The 21,416-nt window shown below is 42.8% G+C and overlaps 1 protein-coding gene across 1 annotated transcript in view; it reads right to left on the reverse strand.

Moving 5' to 3' along the window:
* Positions 1 to 273: 273 nt before the first annotated feature.
* GAD2 (glutamate decarboxylase 2) overlaps positions 274 to 21,416 on the reverse strand; it is a 68,995-nt gene continuing 47,852 nt past the window's right edge. The window contains exons 11-16 of the mRNA XM_057498239.1: positions 21,030 to 21,094; positions 15,143 to 15,221; positions 12,304 to 12,453; positions 6,374 to 6,481; positions 5,842 to 5,931; positions 274 to 1,302 (exon numbers count right to left, since the gene is read on the reverse strand). Coding sequence (XP_057354222.1) covers positions 1,129 to 1,302; positions 5,842 to 5,931; positions 6,374 to 6,481; positions 12,304 to 12,453; positions 15,143 to 15,221; positions 21,030 to 21,094 — 666 coding nt within the window. The 3' untranslated portion in view covers positions 274 to 1,128. The remainder of the gene's footprint in view (positions 1,303 to 5,841; positions 5,932 to 6,373; positions 6,482 to 12,303; positions 12,454 to 15,142; positions 15,222 to 21,029; positions 21,095 to 21,416) is intronic.

The raw sequence follows: 21,416 nt of genomic DNA on the forward strand, positions 1-21,416 counted from the left end.
GGTGACATCATTATTCTCACACAGAGATCTCTTCTCTCAAGGCCAAGTTTAATTATCTGGGCTCACCACATTCCTCTTTGCTCAGGCTGATTAGATTTTATTTTTATCTTTCCTTAATTAATCCAAATGACCTAATAAAAGCATATTGTTTGAGAAGATACCTCAGGAACCAGCATCAACCTTCTGTTCAAAACAGGCTAAACTGGAAAGGGGTATAGAAACAATTACCCCAAGTTAGTCTAACATGAAGCTTGGCTTGCATGCTCACTGAGCGGGTCTGCAAAGGGTCAACTGGGTGGGAAACTTAAACAGGAAGAGAATCTTATTGTCCATCTGGTAATCACTTCAAAGAACTTGCAGTATTTTTTGTGTTTGTTTTGTAATACTCACTTTAGAGATAAAATAAGCCATAACACAAATAGAAAGAATGCATCATAACTTTGAAGAATTTTGTGGGCCTATGTTTCAAAATAACTTTGCTAAGTGTTTTATTGTGCCTCCATTAAAAGAAAGAGAAAAAAAATCTGGCTTAGTTTTATATCTGCCCCTGCAGTTTGTATAACCCATATAAAATAAAAATCTATATGTTACAAAATAGGATTTCTTTTTAATATATATATTTTCCTTTTGTAAAATTATATGTATTTAAATACACTTGAAATGCTGCTCTAGGTAAATTAGAAATTTTTTTCTAATACTATGAAAAAGGCAAGAATTTTTATTGTCAACATACATTTTTATATGTACTTTATCCTTTTTGCTGCACCCCAAAGAACCTTTTATGATTCAGGGGCAATTTGGCACTATTCAACCCTACTACTCTGAGTGAAAATAAAGTTTGATTTGCAGACTATATTAAAAGGGAAGTATTTATTAACAATTTTAAAGCTCTTCCTCATTGATTAGAACATAGCCTTTTGTCACTAATTATTAGAGAGGTATTCTAAACTTAAGAAAGGATTTTTAGGAGTAATGTTTTGTTTTTTTTTGATTTTTAAACTGTACTCTACTTTGACACCACAATATAGAAATAGATTTACTTTGGAACAAACTACAAATACATTCACACAGTTTGTGACAACTTAATTGTCTACCTAGAGACTTGACACAATTTAGTGAGCTAGATTATTATAAATCTTGTCCAAGACGTTCTATTTCTTCAATCAGGAAGTCAATGTCTTGGTGAGTGGCTGCGGGATTTGAGATGACCATGCGGAAAAAATTGACCTTGTCTGCCAAGGGCTGGTAGCTGACCATTGTGGTCCCATACTCCATCATTCTGGCTTTAATCACTGGGGCCACCTGGGGGAGAGACCTCTGTTAAGATATTTTGAAATCTATTCCTTAATAGTGATGAAGAATTAGCTGAGGCAAAAAGCTCAAGACGTAATAGTACAGAAGTGGACCACAGACAAGATTCTATCACACTTAATGCCAGACTGATGATTACAGCTATTCTCTACTGTGTATGAAATTAAGCTCAAACTCTTTAGATCAGCACAAAGGACGTCTCATAGCTCTGAGGACTCATTGTTCAGTGCGCACCAAAATGAATCTTTAGCTCTGATGAGACCTGTTAGTTAATATCCGTTGAATGTACCACACATATTTTCATCCCTTCACATTTGTCCTAACAGGTCATGCTGTTCTCTTTGCTTAGGATCCCAGTTCTCTTCCAGTTCACACCCTACACACTGTCCAAGGGTGCCCCACAGTCTTATAACCACTGTGAAGCCTGTTCTGATTTCTCTAGTCCATTCGTGTCTCTTGTAAGCTGTAAATACATGATCCTCACCCATAGATTTTGACTATATGCTAATTTCCTATTGTCTTTTTATTTATGAGAAAATACATTTAATCTCTGTACTTCAACTGTAAGCTCCTGGAGGGCAGGTATAGAGTTATTTACTTCTTTTGTTCACCAGCATAGCACTGGGTGTGCATTAAGGGCTCTTTCAGTCCTTACTGACTATAAAGAGGAGCCTAACAGAAACAGCAATCTAGGAAGAGGTGTGCATTTTAATGACATCTTAACAGTATGTATGATCTGTTCACATATTTTACAATTGGAATTTTTAATTATAATATCTGATCTTTTAAATTCATTGCCAGCAAATATGTAGCCAGGAATGGTGGATGTCAGGGAAGCTTTAGACTTATTTAGATAATATATATTAAGCAACTCACTTCAAAATGGGGACCATACCTCACATCATAGCTGGATTTGTTTTAAATGAGAAATAGTTAGATTCCAGTGGAATGCTGTTATGAACATGTGACTTTTCAATACCAACATTTAAATAATCATTGGCTTACAATGAAGTTTTCATCTTCAGAGCACTCAGTGAGCAAAATCAATACATTTCCCATCAGGCCCAGTTATTTGTTAGTTACCAAAACCAAAGCCAAAGACTACTTCACCTTCACTTCACATCCCGGACCTAATTTCCTCACGTAAAAATGAGTGTGGATGATGGTTCCAGCACTGACATTTTCTGATTCCAGATTAACACATTCTTAAATCCCTTCCTGACCCTTCCTTATTCCATAGGAAAGTCATGTAAAGAGGAATGTTTCTGTTGGGTTGATCCTTCTTTCCCCTATTGGATTAAGGATGTACACGGAGCATCAGGCTCAACCCAGAGAATAAATATTAAAAAGAATTTAAATATCTTGAGCCTGGGATCGAATTCTAAATATGGATCTACTAGAATATTCTAACCTAAAGACATGAAATGTATCACTGTGCTGCGAGGTATGGCAAATCAGTGTGATCCTGGAAAGAGAAATCCCAAATTAGAAAAGGAATTCCAAATCTGTATGTCTGCAGGAATTTAAGGAAAAAATCACATAACTATTCCTTAGTTTTATTTATGCCATAAATCATGCTTGCTCTTTAGAACTGATAAAACAATGATAATACTCTACTCAGTGACAAGCCAAGTAAAAACACAGAGGAATGGTATTAATTATTAAGGACAATCACCTCTAACTTTTCAGATAAATGTAAATCAAAGGCCAAAGGTTAAAGGTAACAGCCATCATCCCAAACAGTTTTTGGCATAAAGCAAGATGAAGTTCCCCAATTTCCTGAAGCTAGCTGGGTTGACAGAAATCACAGCTGTCTAAAGACTTTTGGCTCTTTTCAGAGAATGATGATGAACTAAAATTAGCAGGAACATGAACATCTACTTCATTACATAATCACTAATTATAAGTTCAGAAGGAAAATAAGATTCTGACTACTCTGATGAATATATAACATTTTCATTTATTTGTAGACTTTTCTTCTTGGTCACATTCTTGGTTTTGATAAAGTCAGGAAGGAGACGGGGGCTGCATGTTGAAATCACTAAAGACCTAATCATCAAGAGCTCTTTGGGGTTGCCTTAAGAATTCTGGAATATCATTTTCTCCCTTGTGCTATTTGCTTGCAAACCATAACCAGGGAACTATTCCAGAATTTGAGTCCACATTCATTTCATCCAAAGAGAGCTTCAGGTTAAAGCATCATGAAATAATCTTACAAGATATCACAGAAACATATTTTTCACGATGTATCATAAAACCTTTCTGTTTTTAAATCTTGGAAGTCTCAGTGAGATTTTGAAAGATGAAAAAGCAGGAAAACTGTAAATGACACATCCTGAAACATTAAAAGCTCACCAGCTAAATTCCCCATTACACTTAATAACACAGACTTTAAGAGTCATTTTATGAGTCCAATCTATTTCCTTCCCAATGTACTTTTGAATATACTGGTGACCTTTTGAAAGTCCATCAATCAGTATAGAACTATAAAAGCTGGTAGAAGATATGCAGATAATGTTCAAATGTAATAAAAATTAAAAAATAAGACGATGATGAAGAACCAGACAAAAGAGGCAATCAATGTGCCCTCCTGTGGATTCTTGTCCTATGAAAGTCTGCATAGAGTCTACCTGCTGCCTTTGTGTGTGACTAAGGCATTTGTACGTAGCCATGGCCCCCTGGTGCCCAGGCCTTCTGTGCCCCCCTCCCCCCAGCTTCGGTGACAATGGGCCACCTGCACACTCACTGTCCTGCCGGAACAGTAGGAAATGGCCCGACCATCTCATCTTTGCCTCCCTGGTGAAGACGCCTCTGCTTCCTTGAGTGTTAACCACTTGTTACCTAGATGTCTGTCCCCACACCAGGGCGCACACTGGGGAAAGGCCTGGGATCCACTAGTGGGTGTCCTAAGTCTTGTTCCCCTTCCCTATTCTGGGACATGCAAACAGCACTTTAGCTCAACAAACCTTTTTTAGCACCTGTCATATGCTGAGCTGTGCACCAGGCAAAAGAGCACAGAGTAATACTACCTTGTCAGGTCCAGAACTTAACTTAATTATCTTGTTTGCCACATGCGACACAAAAGACTCCACATTTCTTCCCATTTTGGGTGTATATCAGCACTGACCAGGAGAACTTTATATGATGATAAAAATATGTTTTATCAATAGTATCTGGTACAATAGCCACCAGCCACTAGTTGAGCACAGGCAGTGTGGCTAGTGAGACTGAAGAAATGAATTTCTGGTTGAATTTAATTTTAATTGATTTTCTGAAACTCTAAAAAATTGACTTAAGTAAACAAAGACTTAACCTTGATATTTTATCATTTTACGTGACTTTCTTTCGATTTCCATTTCTGAATTGCTGAATTTTGTCTACTACAGCCAGGAAAACCAAGTCACAGGAGAGGAAAAAACTAGAATTCATCTGGCAAACCCCATAGACTTTAAAATTTGAATTACCAAGAGTCTAAAAATTGAATAACAAATAGAATATTAGTTTGCTAATAATCTCCATCCCCACCACAGTTTATATGATTTGCTAAGGGTGCCTTACTGGCTACAGAAGAATGTGAAGCTCATGATCCTCTGGCTCTAGGCTCAATTATTTTAGGAAAGTGACTTTTTCCTCCCTGTGTTTCAGTTTCCCTTCAGCAAAGTGGGGAGATAATAGCACTTCCCACTTTAGGTTGCTTATGTTAAAATAAATGTCTTCTGCCTGGATGCCATGTCAGCAACCAGAAAAGCTCTGCTTGACCAGAAACACAGCCTGCATAGCCAACAGATCCCCAAACACCAAGCCAGCTCTGGGCTCTATACTTACTTCCCTGTTCCTTACTCTTTATCCCATAAAAGTTACTTGTCTGCTGCCCCATTTTGCAGTTTTCTGGACCCTTGGAAACAGAGACTGCCCACGTCATGAGGTGTTTAATAAAGTGTGTTTGCATCAACTCAACCATCTGCTTTAATAATTTTTAAGACTTATGAGAGGTAAGTGATCTAGTGCTAGACCAAAGTTGAGCTCAGGACATAATACACACTCTAAAAAGGAGCCATTATTATTAATGGTCCCTGCCCCATTACCTCTGGTTCACCCTAAAGACTCCACAGGGTAGCCTTGACCTTGGCATCTCAAGAGCATCAGCAGCACCTTTGTTTTCTAGCCATCTCTGGTGCCTGTAGTTGCTTCAGTGCTTATAACTGAGCAGCAGTTTCACCTGGCAGGCCAGTGAACTTGAGAAGGGTTCTTGCTATATTGTGAATGCCAGTGAAGGTATCACCTAATTGCTTATTTTAAAATATCATCATGTCGCTCTCAGAAAAGAGAAGCAAATGGAGTTGCTAAAAGTCTGGATATACCAGCTCTGAATGTCCTGATTATGCAGGAGCCCACAGAGGGAAATGGGCCCGTGCACCCAGGCTGGGTTGGATTTCTGCCAGAGACACATGCATGTGTCATAAAGACAGTGTGCATGTGAGAGGCCCAGGGTCCATACCAACGTCCATCAGAGGAGCTGGTATCACTTACTTTTGAGAGGCGGCTCATTCTCTCTTCATTGTCTTCCAGGACACGCAAACTCGGAGGGACATACCAGAAGCACACGTTCGTGTGCTGAGGCTACAAAGAGGAAAGTAAGATTCACATTCAACCCAAACTGACAATTTCAAAAATTCCAAGGATGTTCCAAATCTATTATGCAGCTTCTGAATACAATTCCTACTTTTCAGTCTGTAATCATTTTTGGAGTGCCTGACTTTCAGCAATGACTGAATCCCTTGCTGTTGTCTCCATTTTTACTGCATATCCACCTGCTCAGGCTGCTTTCCTTGGGATGATAGTGCCCTAACTACCCTCCAAGAAATTAAGACTCTCCTTTTTCTTCTGTCTTTTTGTTTGATTTTGATTATGATTTCAGCTCAGAAATGCTACCCCATCATCCCAGCATCTCTTTTGTAATGGCCCCACATACTGGACAGTACATTACTGACATCAAGAAATATCAGTGATAAGAATTGGAATCGACTAAACTTATTGGGATCATAGAAGTCAGAATACATACCTTTCCGTCAAACACCATTTCATATCCTTCCCGGTTTTTTATAATATTGTATAAATACTCTGCCAGCTCCAAACACTTATCAATATGTGCTTCAAAGCCAGTTGTGCCCTAAGTAAGAGAGGAAGAAAGCTTATTGGGCAGGCTGAGAAAGGTGGGTGAACTCTGAGGCTGACATGAGGACAAACCCTTCTGGAGGCTGATGGTCTTTCTGCCTCTTCCAGCTCAGCTCTGCTCTGAGCACATTCCTTCCACACGTCTGTGTTTCTAAAAGGTTTGGGCAGTTATTTCTCCTCTAATGCTCTCCCCCTCAGGTGCTTTGTTTGTTTCATGTCATCACAGCTCTCTACAGCGGATTCCTTTTCTTCCCCAGCCTCCATCCCTAGGCAATTATTTTGATTACTCTAGAGGAAAATTTGCCTCTGCCATTCAGAGGAGTAATTATGGAAGTCAGTAACGACAGGAGGGCTGGCCTATTCCTGTGGATAAGCAGCAGCCTCAGAGAGCCCCCCAGATGCCTGCTCAGCCCCTGCCCATCATGTACATTTACCATGGCCAGACCCCACTTTGGTTCACCGATGTATACCCTCATTATAGAACAAATAAGGTGGGTGCCTAATGAATATTGGTAGAACAAATGAATGAGTGAATCTTCAGGGGCACACAGAGGCTTTGCTAGCCTGTCGTTCTGCAGAGCTCATTAGATAGGGATAAATGACTCATGTGTCTGTAATGGGCGAACATTACGAACAAGGTCTTTTAGTTTCCAACTCTGGAAGCCTAGGTTCTGGACTTGTGAAAACCAGCATAACAGCCTCGGATGGGAGCTGTTAAAGCCACCTTGTGACACTCAAGGGAATTATTTTTTGAAATGGCTTTCCTCCTACCTCCATCAGCATTTACGGAGTAGTAATGGAAGGTTAGGAAACAGCCAATGCTACTACGGGAGCACCGAGAACAGGCCGACCAGTGACGACAGAGGGGACGCGAGGGAGCAGCTGCAGCAGAGCCGAGGTGGGCCCCCGTTCCTGTTTACACACAGTCTCACCATCTCAGCTAAACGGGGGACACAGCATAGCCAACGACTATGAGAGGACCCTCCGATAGCTGAGATGCTGGTTGGCCTGTTCTCAGTGCTCCCGTATGAGCATTGGCTGTGTCCCTCCGAGTTTGCGTGTCCTGGAAGACAATGAAGAGAGAATGAGCTGCCTCTCAATAATGGGTTCAGAAATTGCTTTCTTTGGAGATCGCCCCCCTAGCTGATGGGTTCAAGGAGGCTGACTTTCTGGTGACCCCAAGGAAGGGCCTGGGATGATGTCTGAATGCCAGGCCAGTATCTATACCATGCACCCTACAAGTCTATGGGTGCCAATGATTTAGAGTGAGTGTGGACTGACCTAGCAGTTTGGGGCCACTTGGGATGGACCCTAGAATTAACTTTCACAAGTTAACTGTTCTTCAAACTGGATCCTTTGGATCAGTGATAGTTGGATTTAAGCTTGCACATACCTGATTCAGGATATGCCCAAGACCAGTATGACTCTGACCCTGTCCAAGGCTGTATGGCCTTGGCTAATCTCTCTGGTCTGGGAATGATGGTGCCTAACTGATTTCCATACAGAGACAGGAAGATAACATGAATGCTCTGAAAATGGGTTTAACTGTATTACAAAGGGAGTGGGGGTCCTCTGGCCGTGGGAAATCTAGGACTGCACTCTGGAGACAGACAGGAGCAATCTGACTGCCCCTTTAGTTGAAGGCTAAAGAGGCGCAAGGGGAGTGACACAGGAAAATCCAGTGTGCCCCCAGGAGCCTGGCATCCCTCCTTTCATGTTGGATATTTATGGGAATAAGATCCCTATTTTATTTTCAGTATTTGGAAAGATTTTAGGAGATTCTCCAAACTCCATTCATTCATCAAATTACCTGTTGAGTCATTATCATACACCACACAGTTCTTATTGAGGGAATGACAGGCATGTGGGAGACTTGGCCAGACGTGGCATCACCAAGACCTGAAGGAGGCTGAAGGCTCAGAGGCATATGCCTGTGACACGCCCAGCGGCAGAGTTCCACTGAGGAGCTACGGGAGAAAGATGGTCTTACTTTCTCCTCACTGCCCACACACTTAGGACTGGCTTGGACAGACCTGGCTAAAATGTGTACTCCACAAGGGCACAGAGTTGTGCTTCTTTTGTTCACTGTTATCACCCTTATACCAGCATTGCTGGCATACACTACATCCTCCATGCATATTTGCTGAATGAATGGATGAATGAATGAAAATATAACTTTTAGTCCCTGAGGCAGTGTTTTTACTAAATATGTTCTAAGGACCTATCTGTATCAGAACAAGATTAATTGTGTTAAAAATGTAGATTCTCGGGCCCCACCACAGTCTCCTAAGTCAGAATTTCAGGAAGATGAACAGTATTCTCTCATTAAGGGATCTCACCATCTGCAGCATTCAGCTACTGGCTCTGTGTTGTCTAGAGAGCCTGATGTCTCCAGCGCTGCTCATGACCTTTATCTGCATAGCAAACCCCTCAGCTAACATGCGCAGGCTCAGATTAATGCAGCTTCTGAAACAATCACTGAAGCCCTTGCTACTGTCTCCATTTTTCCTGAATATCTACCTGCTCAGGCTGCTTTTCCTGGGGATGACAGCACCCTAATTACCCTCCTGGCAATTTAGACTCTCCTTCCTCCTGGAATGTCCTCCTCCCAACTCTGCCCATTGAAATCCTATTTCTGCCATTCTGCTCAAGACCCATCTGAGAAGACATCTTTTGGTGAACCATTACTGACTCTCACACTAGGAATGAGCTCTCCATCCTTTAGCTTCTCACGGTGTGTCTGGGTTTCTTTTGTATCTGAGCACAGATCTTATCCTATCTGGAAAACTGTAGCCACCTTACCCCATTCAGCATCAGGCACAATAAGAGATGCACAACATCTACTTACTGAAATAAATAAACATTTTAGAGAGAAAGTGAACATTCATTCAGTCACTCAGCAAAGGGTGCCAGGTATCACCTTCTGTTTAGTAGTTTTTTCCTCTTCTACTTCTTTTCCCCAGCCATTTGCCAGTTTCTTTGTTATCTATGTTTTTATTTTGGGAGGGGATCACAGAAAACTATATGCATAACCATATATAAACAGAGAGATATCCTGGAAAACTTGATAGTTATACAGGAAGCCACTCCTGCAGGCCTAAAAAAGGGGGACTAATTTTTAGGGGTTTCTTTTTTCTGTCCACCACTCACTTTCAACCACTGAGGAAATCTGTCAAGATCAAGTCCAAGGATTCTCAACAAAACACAGACAAAATGAGAGCTCTACCCAGTGAGAATGGAGTTGAGGGCAGGCACTGTGCTTTTGCTAGTGATAGGCCTGCACAGTGCACCATCTAGAGCACCTCCTAGCATCCCACATTGGGAGGCTCATATTTTAAACATATATTTGCTCTAACAGAGTTATCTTGGACTTTATAAGATGGCTATCACCAGTGCATTTAGCCCTATTAGTCATTAACGGATTAAAGAATAGTAATTTATACTTAGGTTACTATTTCTCAGGTGGTTTATCTTATGAAGGAGAAAATTGGGTCTGTTTGAACATTGCATTCTCCAGGTGTATCTGATAACAGGGAGCTTACTGATGAACGTAGTGCTCCCCCCTCTTCATTACTCTTTTTTCAGATTATCTCTTCATTCCTGAGGGGATACAAGTAGAATTTCACAGCCAACTTTTTCTTCCTAGGAGAGGATGACTTCTTCCCTGCTTGGAATTCCTAGAGCACTTGGGATGTGAGAAGGTAACTAGCCTCACCTCTGACCCCGATGGCAGGACTGAACTTATTACTTAAGTGATTATTATTATTTCACTTTGCAAAAAAATACATAGCTTTAAGTCAAAGACCAAATGGAAGTTTTTGCCATTTACATGCCTATATACTTGAGGTTTTACATAAGGAATCAAAAGAATACATGTCCATAGGTTACACGGCTGCTATGATGTTCCTTTTTCTTTTTGTCCTCCATTCTGGTGCATTTACTGCAGCACTTTAGAAATTGGATTTTCTGCCTTTACTTCAGGCTCCATTAGGTCCTGCTGTGTAATTCACACCTGGTGTCCTCCAATTTATTTCTCTAAGAACCAACTGGCTGCCCCATGCTGGTGAGGAGGCTTTGGATGGCAAAGGAGCAGCAGGAGCTGATGAACCAGGAGGAAAACATTTTTGTGCAGATCTAGTTAACAATTGTCATCTGAGTAAAAGCACCACAGGAAAAAGAGACAAAGGAATGATACTGAACAATATTTAGAGATCAAGCTTTCCTTAGCTTACCAGCTGATATTTACATTTGTCATTTTATAATTCCCACCAATCAATGAAATGAAAAACCTACTTTTAAAAAACTGCTTGAGAGTACACCAATAATTCACCTTCTTGATTTATTTATTTTTGCCAAATGAAAGTGAGTCTTGGAGTGGGTGGTGAGGACCTGGTGTATGTCTTTGTGAGGCTCTCAATTTTCCAAAGAGGTGGGGGCCCTGCCCAGCTAAAGGGACTGGAGCCCACCTACCACACTCCTTTTATAGGGAACAACTTACCCCGGGCCTCACTCCGGGAAGCTGCCCAAAATACCTTGCAATGCTCAGAGAAAATTCAGCTGAGGCAAATACTATTACAGAGGCTTGCCTGGAATTAAACATGACCATCTTTCTATTTAAACAACTCTTTTCCAGGATGGATTTAAAGAAGATTCCATAAAATAGTTGTTGAATGCATCATTTTACTCCCAAGGCCCCTCTTTTCCTTGCTAGCCACTGCTCTTCTCTAAACTGCTTAAAGAATTTAGTTTACCTGGAAAAATTTTATAAACAGCACTGTTTTGATCTTGTTGCCATGAACACAGCTCAGAGCTCATCACACAGACCTGAGGAAGAATCCATCTGTGTTCTCATCCTGGCACGTGTCACTGTCGCTGACCCAAGCTCTCTGCTTGTTCCTGTGGGACTGAACTTGCCACTTCCTGGTGTGGGCTACTTAGAAAGCTGAGAGCCAAATTTATGGCCCCTCTCCCCCACACACAGGGCCTCGGGGCAGGCCAGCTTCCCTCTAATCTCCCTCTTTCTCATCTCCCTTGGTCTTACGTACTCTTTTGGTGGTGGGGTTTTGCTAGCATGTCCAGCTGGCCTTGGCCTTTGCCTCCTGTGGGACAGAAATGAAATCAGGTGGGAAGTCACCACTGTGTGACATTTAGGTTACGAATCTGGTCAAAATCAAAAACAAAATCTTTGACCTTTCCAGACTGCTTACATTCAAGCATACATTTTTACTCTTTGAAGGCTATAGTTCGGTCCTGCCAGTACCGCTCACCAGGAGTTACAGGGTTTCCGTTTCTGAGAGGAGTGATCAACTATAGTTAATTTCTGAGACAATATAGAAAAGGAGGCTACTGGGTAGTTCTGGAGCTTTTAAAAGACTTTAAAACTAGAGGTTGCCCTTCCAAATATCAAAAATAAGCTGTCATGGTGGGTTTTGTTCCTTTTTGTTCTCCAAATGAAAAGACTGCATTAACCTATCCAGGGCTCAGTTACTGCTTAAGGACCAGGAGGTGGGACAACCACTACAAGAAAATGCGCCTGAAGAATCCAGATAGTTCTGCCGAATAAAGCAGCATAGATTTGTTTTCTACATGAGTGAGCATTACAAGCAATTTGGCTTGAGTGGGAAAAAACTAAAACAATGGGTTTCACTGTATTCCTACCCATACGGTATCTGGAATGCAGGTAAGTATAGTATTAAAGAAAATCTTGAGCAAGTAATTGTCTATTTGGAAATCAATTTTCAACTTATCATAATAATAAGGGTCACCAGATACAGTTTCTGTTTTTAGTGAACATTCAGCCAATCCACACATGCTCACCTTTGCCCTCCACATTAGCCATAACTTAAAAACATCCACATGGCGTCCGCACTGTAAGGCCTTGTCTCCAGTGTCGTAGGACAGGTCGTAGTGTTTATCTTGCTGAAAGAGGTAGGAGGCATGCATCTGATTGCAACTCTGCATCAGTCCCTAGAAAAGAAGAGAAAACAGGAAATTTACTGATTTTATCAGTTATTCTATTAGATTTATGCTGTGGTAAAAATTATTTAGAAAAAATTAAAGAGACATTGAATATCCTAGAGAAAGAAAATAGTGAGAATCAAATGAAAAATAAATAGGGCCAATATCTAGACAGGATGGGCCATTACAATAGGTCAGCTCTGTGGCATAAATGGCCCAGGGTCAAATGTTACCAGAGGTCAACCACAAGCATGACCTTCTTAAGAGAAGGCATTTATTTTAAAGAAATCATGATCAGAGTATATAATGTTCATTCCTTGGGAGACCATTTTGATGTTCTGATTTTGTTGTAATTAAAATATTTTGGGAACTCTGGTTCTGTAAAATATGATTAGTGAGATTGTTCTAGTGTTTCATTCATATTTGGTTCAAGTACTTATCACCTGGCTAATAGAATGTGAGTTCTTTCTGGAAATCATAGCTTTTAAGATAGTGCTATCACTTTTATACTGAATATAAAAAAATAAAGACAGCACTCTCCTGAGATGTCAGTTGTTATTATCTAAACTCATCTTTTGATTGTCATGTTCGTCTCTCAGACAGGCTAGAGCTTCAGTACAGCATTTCCAGCCTCAGTTGCTAATGGTCGGCAGAAGTTTCACTGTTTATACCCCTGAACCTGCCCTAATGCCATAAGCTTCCTATGGAAAATGGGTAGCAACGTGATTGAGCTATTCCAAGAACAGTGAATAAGTCATGCTCTCTGACTAACACAGCATTACCAGTCTCCTCACTAGAAACCCCATCACGTTTCAATTTGTCACGAACCACACAAGGGCTCTTCCATTAACTATGGTACCATTGTGATTTACCAGAAGCTTTGGCATATGTTTTTTTTTCATTTGTGACTCATGACAAGAGAAGAAAAGACTAAAATTCAATCGCTTGGTTGAAATTAGAAGCAAGAACACTTTTTAAAAATTAACCAAACTAAGACATAAGGCAGTACAACTAAGGTTCTAGCCAGGTGCTGAAGGACCAAGTACCCGGACAGTAGACAGCAGAGCTGGGCTCCACCTTGTAGTCTGGGCTTCACATTCAGTCGGAATCATTAAGCTACTTTTTGAAACCAAGAGAAATTAAACACAATGTAATTGTAATAGAATGATAGAAAGCCATCAAGCTTGAAAAAGAAAGTTCACTTGAAGACCAGTAAGACTGACAATTGCATCTTGTATTTTGTTTCATGGTCACAGAAACTTGGCATCATCCTCTCCTGGGCCAAGCAAGTTCACAAATAGGTGCCATGGATCCTTGGCAGTGTGGAATGCTGGGTAGGTGAGACCAGCTTCTCCTGAGACAGGAAGAGCAACTCAAAGCACATGACCTCTAAAAGGTCAGACAGCAGCAGGCTCATTGTACAAAAGGATAAGTGAAAGTGTCACTGTTTTTTGCATAAAGGCCTTGGTGAGATAATATCCTGATTCTGAGCCATTATAAAGTTATAAATTATTATATGCCCAACTATTTTAAATTTACTCATAGCTGCTATGAAAGCAATTCCCATGGTCAAAGAAACTATCACAAATACTTTATTTTTATATTTGTATTATCAGCAAGTAAAGCTCTGATATGCCTTGAAGTAATGAACCCTGATTTTAACTCTTTAATTAATATATCCCACACTTTCTTAAAACCAAGAACTCCTTTATCACAGAATAATTGTTACAATCTTACAGCATGGCATTATTCCTTGGACCCCAATTAGGGAAATGCTGTCACAGCCTCAGAAACTCTTGGATTTGGAAGGGAGCCTAGGGCTATTAATCTATACCTTCCCAATGAGGGAATCCTTACTATCATCCTCTTACAAGTAAGTGGTTGTCCAGTCTCCATTCATCATTTCCCTGATGATGAATTTATTCCCCCGTAAAACATTCATTACCTGTTGGGCAGTGTGATTTTTAGAACATTAATTGACTATAGGTCAAACCTAAAATCATGGTGTGGTCTGATTTTGTCATCAAATCAATGGTACTAACAAATCAGTGGTAACTAACTAACCCAGTGTTACTAACCCAGCTCCAGGAAGCCTCAAGAAAACGAGTCTCTTTCACTTGAGAGTCTTTCAAACTGAAGGCCACCATCCTTTCAGCCTTTAAAGTTTCTTTTTTAAACAAATTAGATTAAACATCCTTAGCTCTTTCAATCACTCCCTCTTACATCTTTACCAGTTGTTCCCCACTGTTGGAAATCTAGCCTGATGGAGTCCCATGTACGATTCGACATGTACCTAAGCAAACCACTCCAGGTATAGTTTAACCAGAGGGCAGTGGGGGACCACCACCTCCCTCATCCTGAAACACCACTTCTTTTATCCCATTAATGGTTTCTGAATGGTGTTTCTCTCCTGACCTCCTGATGCCCTTGCAGAGTGTAGCCTAACATCCTACATCTTTTTCACAAGGGCCACTGGGCCATGTGTGAAGCATGCCTGTTTTGCCTAGTCAAAGCATAACCATCCTGTACTTGGACAAGAGCAGGGCCTTACAATTATCCTCATTAACAATTTCCCCTTTCTGTTTGTGGCTCGCTGTTCCAGGCATAAAAATCACCTTGTGTTTCGATTTAGTCACTACACACACTCACTCTATGAAACACCCTGATTGGACTGGGCCACGAATCAGGAAAGACATACCTCTTCTCTAACCAGGAGAGCGGAGCACTGCAAAGGAACGCCCATCATCTTGTGCGGATTCCATGTCACAGAGTTGGCCCTAGAGGAAAGAAATCAGGTCAAGACGGTGGTGCTCATGATCAGCTGAGACTACCAAGGTCCAGTGTGTGAGCACAGGGCTTCAGAGTTCTTGGCACTGTTTGCTAGACTTCAGGACAACATTAAATTCACAGAGGAAGTGGTCTCTTAAATCAACAACCTTTTCTTTGTTCACAGAGACAGGAGGTAAGGGCTAGCCAATTCCTTTTTCTTCTTATTCAACTGATTCCCAGATTTCTCAAGTATGTCCTTTCATAATAGCTTCTAGCTCAGCACCTGCTGCCATCTCTTCTTTAATCCAGAGTTATCCTTCTAGACTGCGGGTGGAATACACCGTGGGTGCTACAGCAGTTTTCCATCTTTTTCTTTAATTGCAACACACTTGCAAAACACAGTGCTCTCCCATCAGTAATGAAGAGTCCCAGCACAGGGAGTTGTTGCTATTTGAAGAGTCTAAACCATAGTCCTCTTTCAGATTCCTTTAATCATAATTACTATTATTATTTTAGTCTGGATACAGCAATAGTGTCTGAACTGACTCTTGGTTTCCATTTCATCCTCTATCTGGTACCATGGTTGTCTTCTATGCTTATGATTCTCTCTCCTCTTTCTAGATTGCTGACAAATTCCATACTGGGGGGGCGGCTCCTGATGCCCTCAGGGTGTGCCCCAGCCCTGTGTTTTCCATCGTGCATCCTTTCACTTTCCTGAAGCGGGCGGGTACACCCATGTCCATCACACTGGAGTAGTTTTTGCTCTCAGGAAATTCTGTTTTCATGTTTCTGGGTCCCTTAATGCTCTTTTCTCTTCCGGAAGGTCATCTCTCCTTGCTTCACTTGGTTACATTCTACTTGTCCTGTAAGGCCGGATCCAGGCGTATCACTGCAGCCTTCATTCAGCTTCTCTCCCTCATCCCGCTGTCCTGCTCTAAGCCCTCCTCTTCCCGGTCCCTGAACAACAGACGTGGGCTCACCCTGCATCTAGCCCTCGAGGTATGAAAACCCTGGGAAGAAATTCAAAGCTGGGAAAGATCCCATTCATCTATTTGATGGACCGTGGGTGTCAGCCAGTCAGTCAGAGCGCACTTCCTGGCCTGGGACCTTATCTGAATCAGTGCAGAGTCCAGTTCATCTTCTAGCCTTTCTTTGGCTTGGACACTGGCTGTCAGACCCATTAGGCCTGGACCCGAGGAAAGCAGCATCAGCAGCTCATGGCCAGACGCTACCAGCAGGGGCAAGAGGACTAAATGGCCTCCTCACAACTTCACGAGTAACAACGGAACTGTGGTGCTGAAAAACACTTCGAAGAAAAAGTCTCCTTGCTCTGTGGAATGACCCTGAAGTCAAGAAACCTGGGCTGTAAGCAGTAGGTAATAATGGTTAAGGGAGGGAGCCTGGGAGCCAGAGAGTCTGCATTTGCATCCAGGTCCTCTCACTGTGTGATGCTGAGCAAGTGACTCAACCTCTCTGTGCCTAGATTTCCTTGTCTCTAAAAGGAAAATAAAAGTAACTGGTTTGGGTAAAGTGCTTATAACTGGCTGACACACAGTAGGCATTAAATAAGTTTGGCTCTTGCTATTGATGTCAACTCCGTTATTTACAAGTTTTGTGACACTGAGCACAAATACATCTCTATTCTCTAATATTCTATAGCTATATACCCAATGCTGATGAAACTTAGCTTTGTCAATAATGTCACCAGATGGAGAAGAAAACAGATCTTCTCCATTTCTCTAAACAGAGGTGTTTATTTTTATATAGCGGCCAACTTGTTGATTTAGAATCGGCCAAGGCCCACCCGTACCCACACTGAATCCTCTGTCCTGCCTCCCTCTCTGAGGGGCTGCCTCATAAAGATGGCAAAAAGCTGCCCAGAGTGGTTCAACTTGCTCTGTGGGATGACCCTGAAGTCACGAAACCTGGGCTCAGTGTATTGGAGAAATGTTGGAAACTGTGAAAAACAACCTTGGGTTCATTTCAAACTGTTTTGCTGGGGGGATTCAGTCACGTGGCTTCTGTGATTTTCTGTGAGTTGGGAGAGAATTACAGAAATCCCATAGGGCTGTTTTAAAACACATCCTGTGCCTGTGTCTGCACCTCAGACTCGCAGCCCCCGCATGAACCCGTTAACCTGCCCCTCTTCCTCCCAGCCTGTTCTGCGCCTCAGTCGGCTCCTTTCACTGTTTCCCCCGCCCACGTCCAACTCCTGAACTCTAGCGTTTGGGTTCCATTTCTCCCCCATCTCCTCATCACCCCTTGAAGTTCCTTCTTTTTTTCTTTCTAAAAATTCTTCTAAAATGCTTTATTCTGTAGTAATTTGGTGCTAGATTGTTTATGTAATTTTAAGGAAGATGTTTCATGTACAAGAAGCTAATGTTAGCTTGGTCAAAGATATCCACACACAAAAAATGACTCCACACTTTTCAACATAATATTCAAAACTGTAAAATCTGTTGAAGTTGAAACTCTCTGGAATTTCTTGAAGGATTGGAAAGTACACAGAGGCAAAATAAAGCATTATATATAAATAGTGATCAAGCATTCTGTAATATATGGTGTTAGTGTGGCTGGACAGTGACCTATACATAGATAGAAAATAGTTAAGAAGCCAGTGAAGCAAACAAAAGCAGCAGTTTCTTAAGTTACACTTGATCCCATAGATGAGCAAGTATCTGTGATTGTTGATCTTGTCCCATTGAAGGGACACTCCTGGATTCATCCACTTAATTCCCTCAGGGCTGCTGCTGCTCCAGCTCACACCCTGAGCTCCCTGACCTCCACTGCCTCCCGCACCTGGACGATGACAACAGCCAAATAGCTTCGCATCAGTCCCTGTCTTCTCCCTCCTCTCAAATCCAGGATTATCATTCCAAAGGGCAGCTGAGATCATCTCCCTCCTCTCCTCCACTCAGGCTGTTAGGACGGAGGCTTTCCATCTCTTTTCCCACCCTGAGCAAGATAACGTTCCCCACACTTAGCAGTGGCTCACACAGGGGTGGTCCTAGGTGCGGGGACTGCTCTTGGGTTGGACCTGGCTCTGTGGCCAGGGCTTCTGGACACTCTGCTAGCTTCCTGGCCACTGCCATGAGTCCATCTCAGTTTTACATGTATCTGAACTTGCTCCAAGGACCCTGAGTGGGTCCCTGCTCTTCACCTTGATGCCCTTCTCCCACTTTGACCTGACAAAGCATCCCTCATCCTCGGGGCTAAGCTCCAGACTCCACCCCTGGATGACGGTGCCTTTAATAGTCCTTTCTAGCAGGAATCATTTACTTCCTCGGTGCCCACCAATCAGCTCCCTTATCTGCCTTTTGAGCCTTTACTTCCTCTGCCTTGAAGGTCGGTCCATTGTTGACTCTCAGTCTTCCCTACTAGATTCTCTTGCAGATTGGCTTCATATCATATGCGTCTTTGTGCCTCCCCAAGCTTAGTGCTGTGGCTTGCATATGGCAGCAGCTCGCTAACATGCATTTCTGAACCCCTGGTTCTTGGGAAGGTAGTAAGGACGACAGTGATCTAGCAGAGCTGCACCAGACCTTCAGCAGGGCCAGAAAGCGCTGAGAGGGAACTTAAGCAATGGCCTACTGTAGGCAAGCAGCAGTCTTCCACAGGGAGGAATTCAAAAAGAGCCCGTTTATGCACAGAAACATACTTCAGCATGTCAAGGTTCTGGGCACACCATCTCAGCTACACCATCTCTAGAAATTTTGACAGTGTTAGCAAGGGAGAAAGTTGCTTTCTGAGAATTTGGTTGGTTCTCAAAAGAGATGCCAGGCAGGGTTGCAGGTTCTTGTACCATTTTGCTCTGAGGATGGCACGCTGGGACCCCCTGACCACTGGGAATCTCCAGATGTGGCGACCAGAATCGACCATGGATTTCCTCCACTTTAGAGTGAGTCCTAATGCTTGGGGAAATGTGACGCCCCTGAGTGAGGCAAATTCCTTTCCTAAGCTGTGCCCATATGCGCATTATGCCCAGGGGTCTGCACTAGCCCTACGACCTCAGTCCCCAAAGAGTGACTTTTGCTAAAAGTCAGCAAGATGGACATATGCTTGGGGACATGGGTGGCTACAGGGTTCTGCCCAAAGCAGAAAAGCAGAAACCCCTCACCTTAAGACTTCAGATTTGGCTTTCCACAGAGTAGATTTAGTGACAATATGGTTTCAAGAATAGTGGCCATTAGGACTCGATGTTCCATGATGAATGTTCTAAGCTTTGCTCTCAAATAATAGTCTTTAGTACAAAGGCTTGTGGGTGTTTAGGCACAGGGTGGGTAATTTCACAAGCTTTTAAGTAACCGTTGGTGGAGGCTGCCCCATGGCTTCAGCACTTGGAGCCACGGGCAGTAACAGGCACTTACTTTCTGTGCCAGACAGGAAGAAGCTCAAAGAGGAGGCACTGTGTACAGCCTCCTCTCTGGAAAGCGCACGAGTCTGGTTCTTGTTCTGGTCATCTGATCAGGCATGTCCCCAGTTCTCTTTGTTACATCATCTCTCCCTGTTTAGTTCATTTCTAGTTTCATACAGATCTTCATGCTGGGAAGAAATTCGGCCTGGGAGAGGCCCCAGGGGCCGGAGGCAGAGGCCTCACCTGGCTCACTCTGGGGAGGGCCCTGGCTGCCCTCACCCACTCACACCTGGGTGGGCACCTGTGATTAGAGGTGGCAGCTCTAAAATTCCTCCAGCAGCTCTGCCCAGGCCAGACCCTGACCCCTGCTGGCAGACTCAGGGACAGCAGCCTTGCTGACATGGGCCGTACCTGGTCTACCTTGAGTCTCCCACTAACTCTGCAGGGTGCCCCTGACTCTGCCTCAGCTTCCCATCCCCCTCTTTCTGCCCTCATGGGTCCTCTGCACATGAGTCGGCCTGGGCACCACCCAGCACTCTGAACATTCATTCTGGCCTGGCTGCCCTGTGTACCCAAGGCTGACAGATGCTCCCACACTCCATCAGCCTCTCTCATCCTGGAACAGAAGTAATGCCAAGATGTCTAGGGGAAGAGCCAATGAGAAGCTTTTCCTGGGCAGCATTTGGCTACTTGGCAGGGCATGGCGGGCACTGGGCAGCCTCTGGTGAACTCAGGCTTTCTCAGTTGCCTGGAGTGTCAGAGCTCACAGCTATGGTGGACCTGCCATGTAGGGACGGCAGAACGGGCAGAGTGGCAGAGCCCCCTTTACACACGGTCCAGAGTCAACCCTGAGGCTCACTTTGCATTCTGTACTTTTTTCTTTTGATTTGAATATGCTTTCTGCTAACCAAATATCACCTCCTTTGTGATTTGCAGCTTTTCTCAATGGGCTACTGGCCATGTAGGAAAAAATTACTATGGGAATTAAACCATGAGATGATGTTATCACAAGTATGTCTTGCTTTAAGTAAACTCTCAACACTGATAAATCACAAGGTGCAAAATTGGCTTCTTTAAAGCTGTGAATATTATCCTTCTATCCACATGAAAGCTATGCATGTTCTCCATAGGAAACCAGACAGCCTGCAGGTTTTAAACAAGTTTGGCAGTTGGTTTGGAGGGCCGAGGAAGGCCATTCCTGAGTCCTCTGGCCAACCATGGACCCCAGTTAGGAACCCCTATGTTCATGAGGCATTTCACTGGGACCAATGGATATGGGATTTGATTTATTTTTGTTGTTCATGTGGAAAATTCCTGAGTATATGGCTGCACAAGGTAAGGTGCACACTCGCTGCGCAGAACGGGCTCACCTGTATTCCAGGTGTTCCTGGAGGCTGTAGGTAATTTATTTTTCATATTTAACTTTCACGTTTTATGTTGTTAGTAAGAAAAATGAGTGTACCTCTCCACGCCGCTCAGTTTCCACTTGTGTTTCCGGGACATCAGTAATCCCCCACCCCAAGCGGCCTGAAAAGGAAGATCATACAAGGAGAAAGGTAGTAGTTTTTCACTGCCTAGATTTCTATAGTTTGGTGTCTTCCAGAACAGTGAGGGTCTCATGGGGTGTAAATTAGCTCCTCAACCCCTGGCAACTTAGGGTGGTGGCCACCTTCTAACAGTAGACTTTGAAAGTTTAAATTGGGGACTATTCTAAGGTCTCTGGCTCCATGTCATATTCCATGGGTGTAAGGAGCCAAATTAAGGGCATGTTTCCTCAGTCTGATGGAGGAGGAAAAAGATTCTCACCCATCACCACCACCCTTAGTCCTAGGGAAGCACACGATATCAG

The sequence above is a fragment of the Manis pentadactyla genome, chromosome 3 (genome assembly GCF_030020395.1).
Source record: "Manis pentadactyla isolate mManPen7 chromosome 3, mManPen7.hap1, whole genome shotgun sequence".
Classification (NCBI taxonomy): domain Eukaryota; kingdom Metazoa; phylum Chordata; class Mammalia; order Pholidota; family Manidae; genus Manis; species Manis pentadactyla.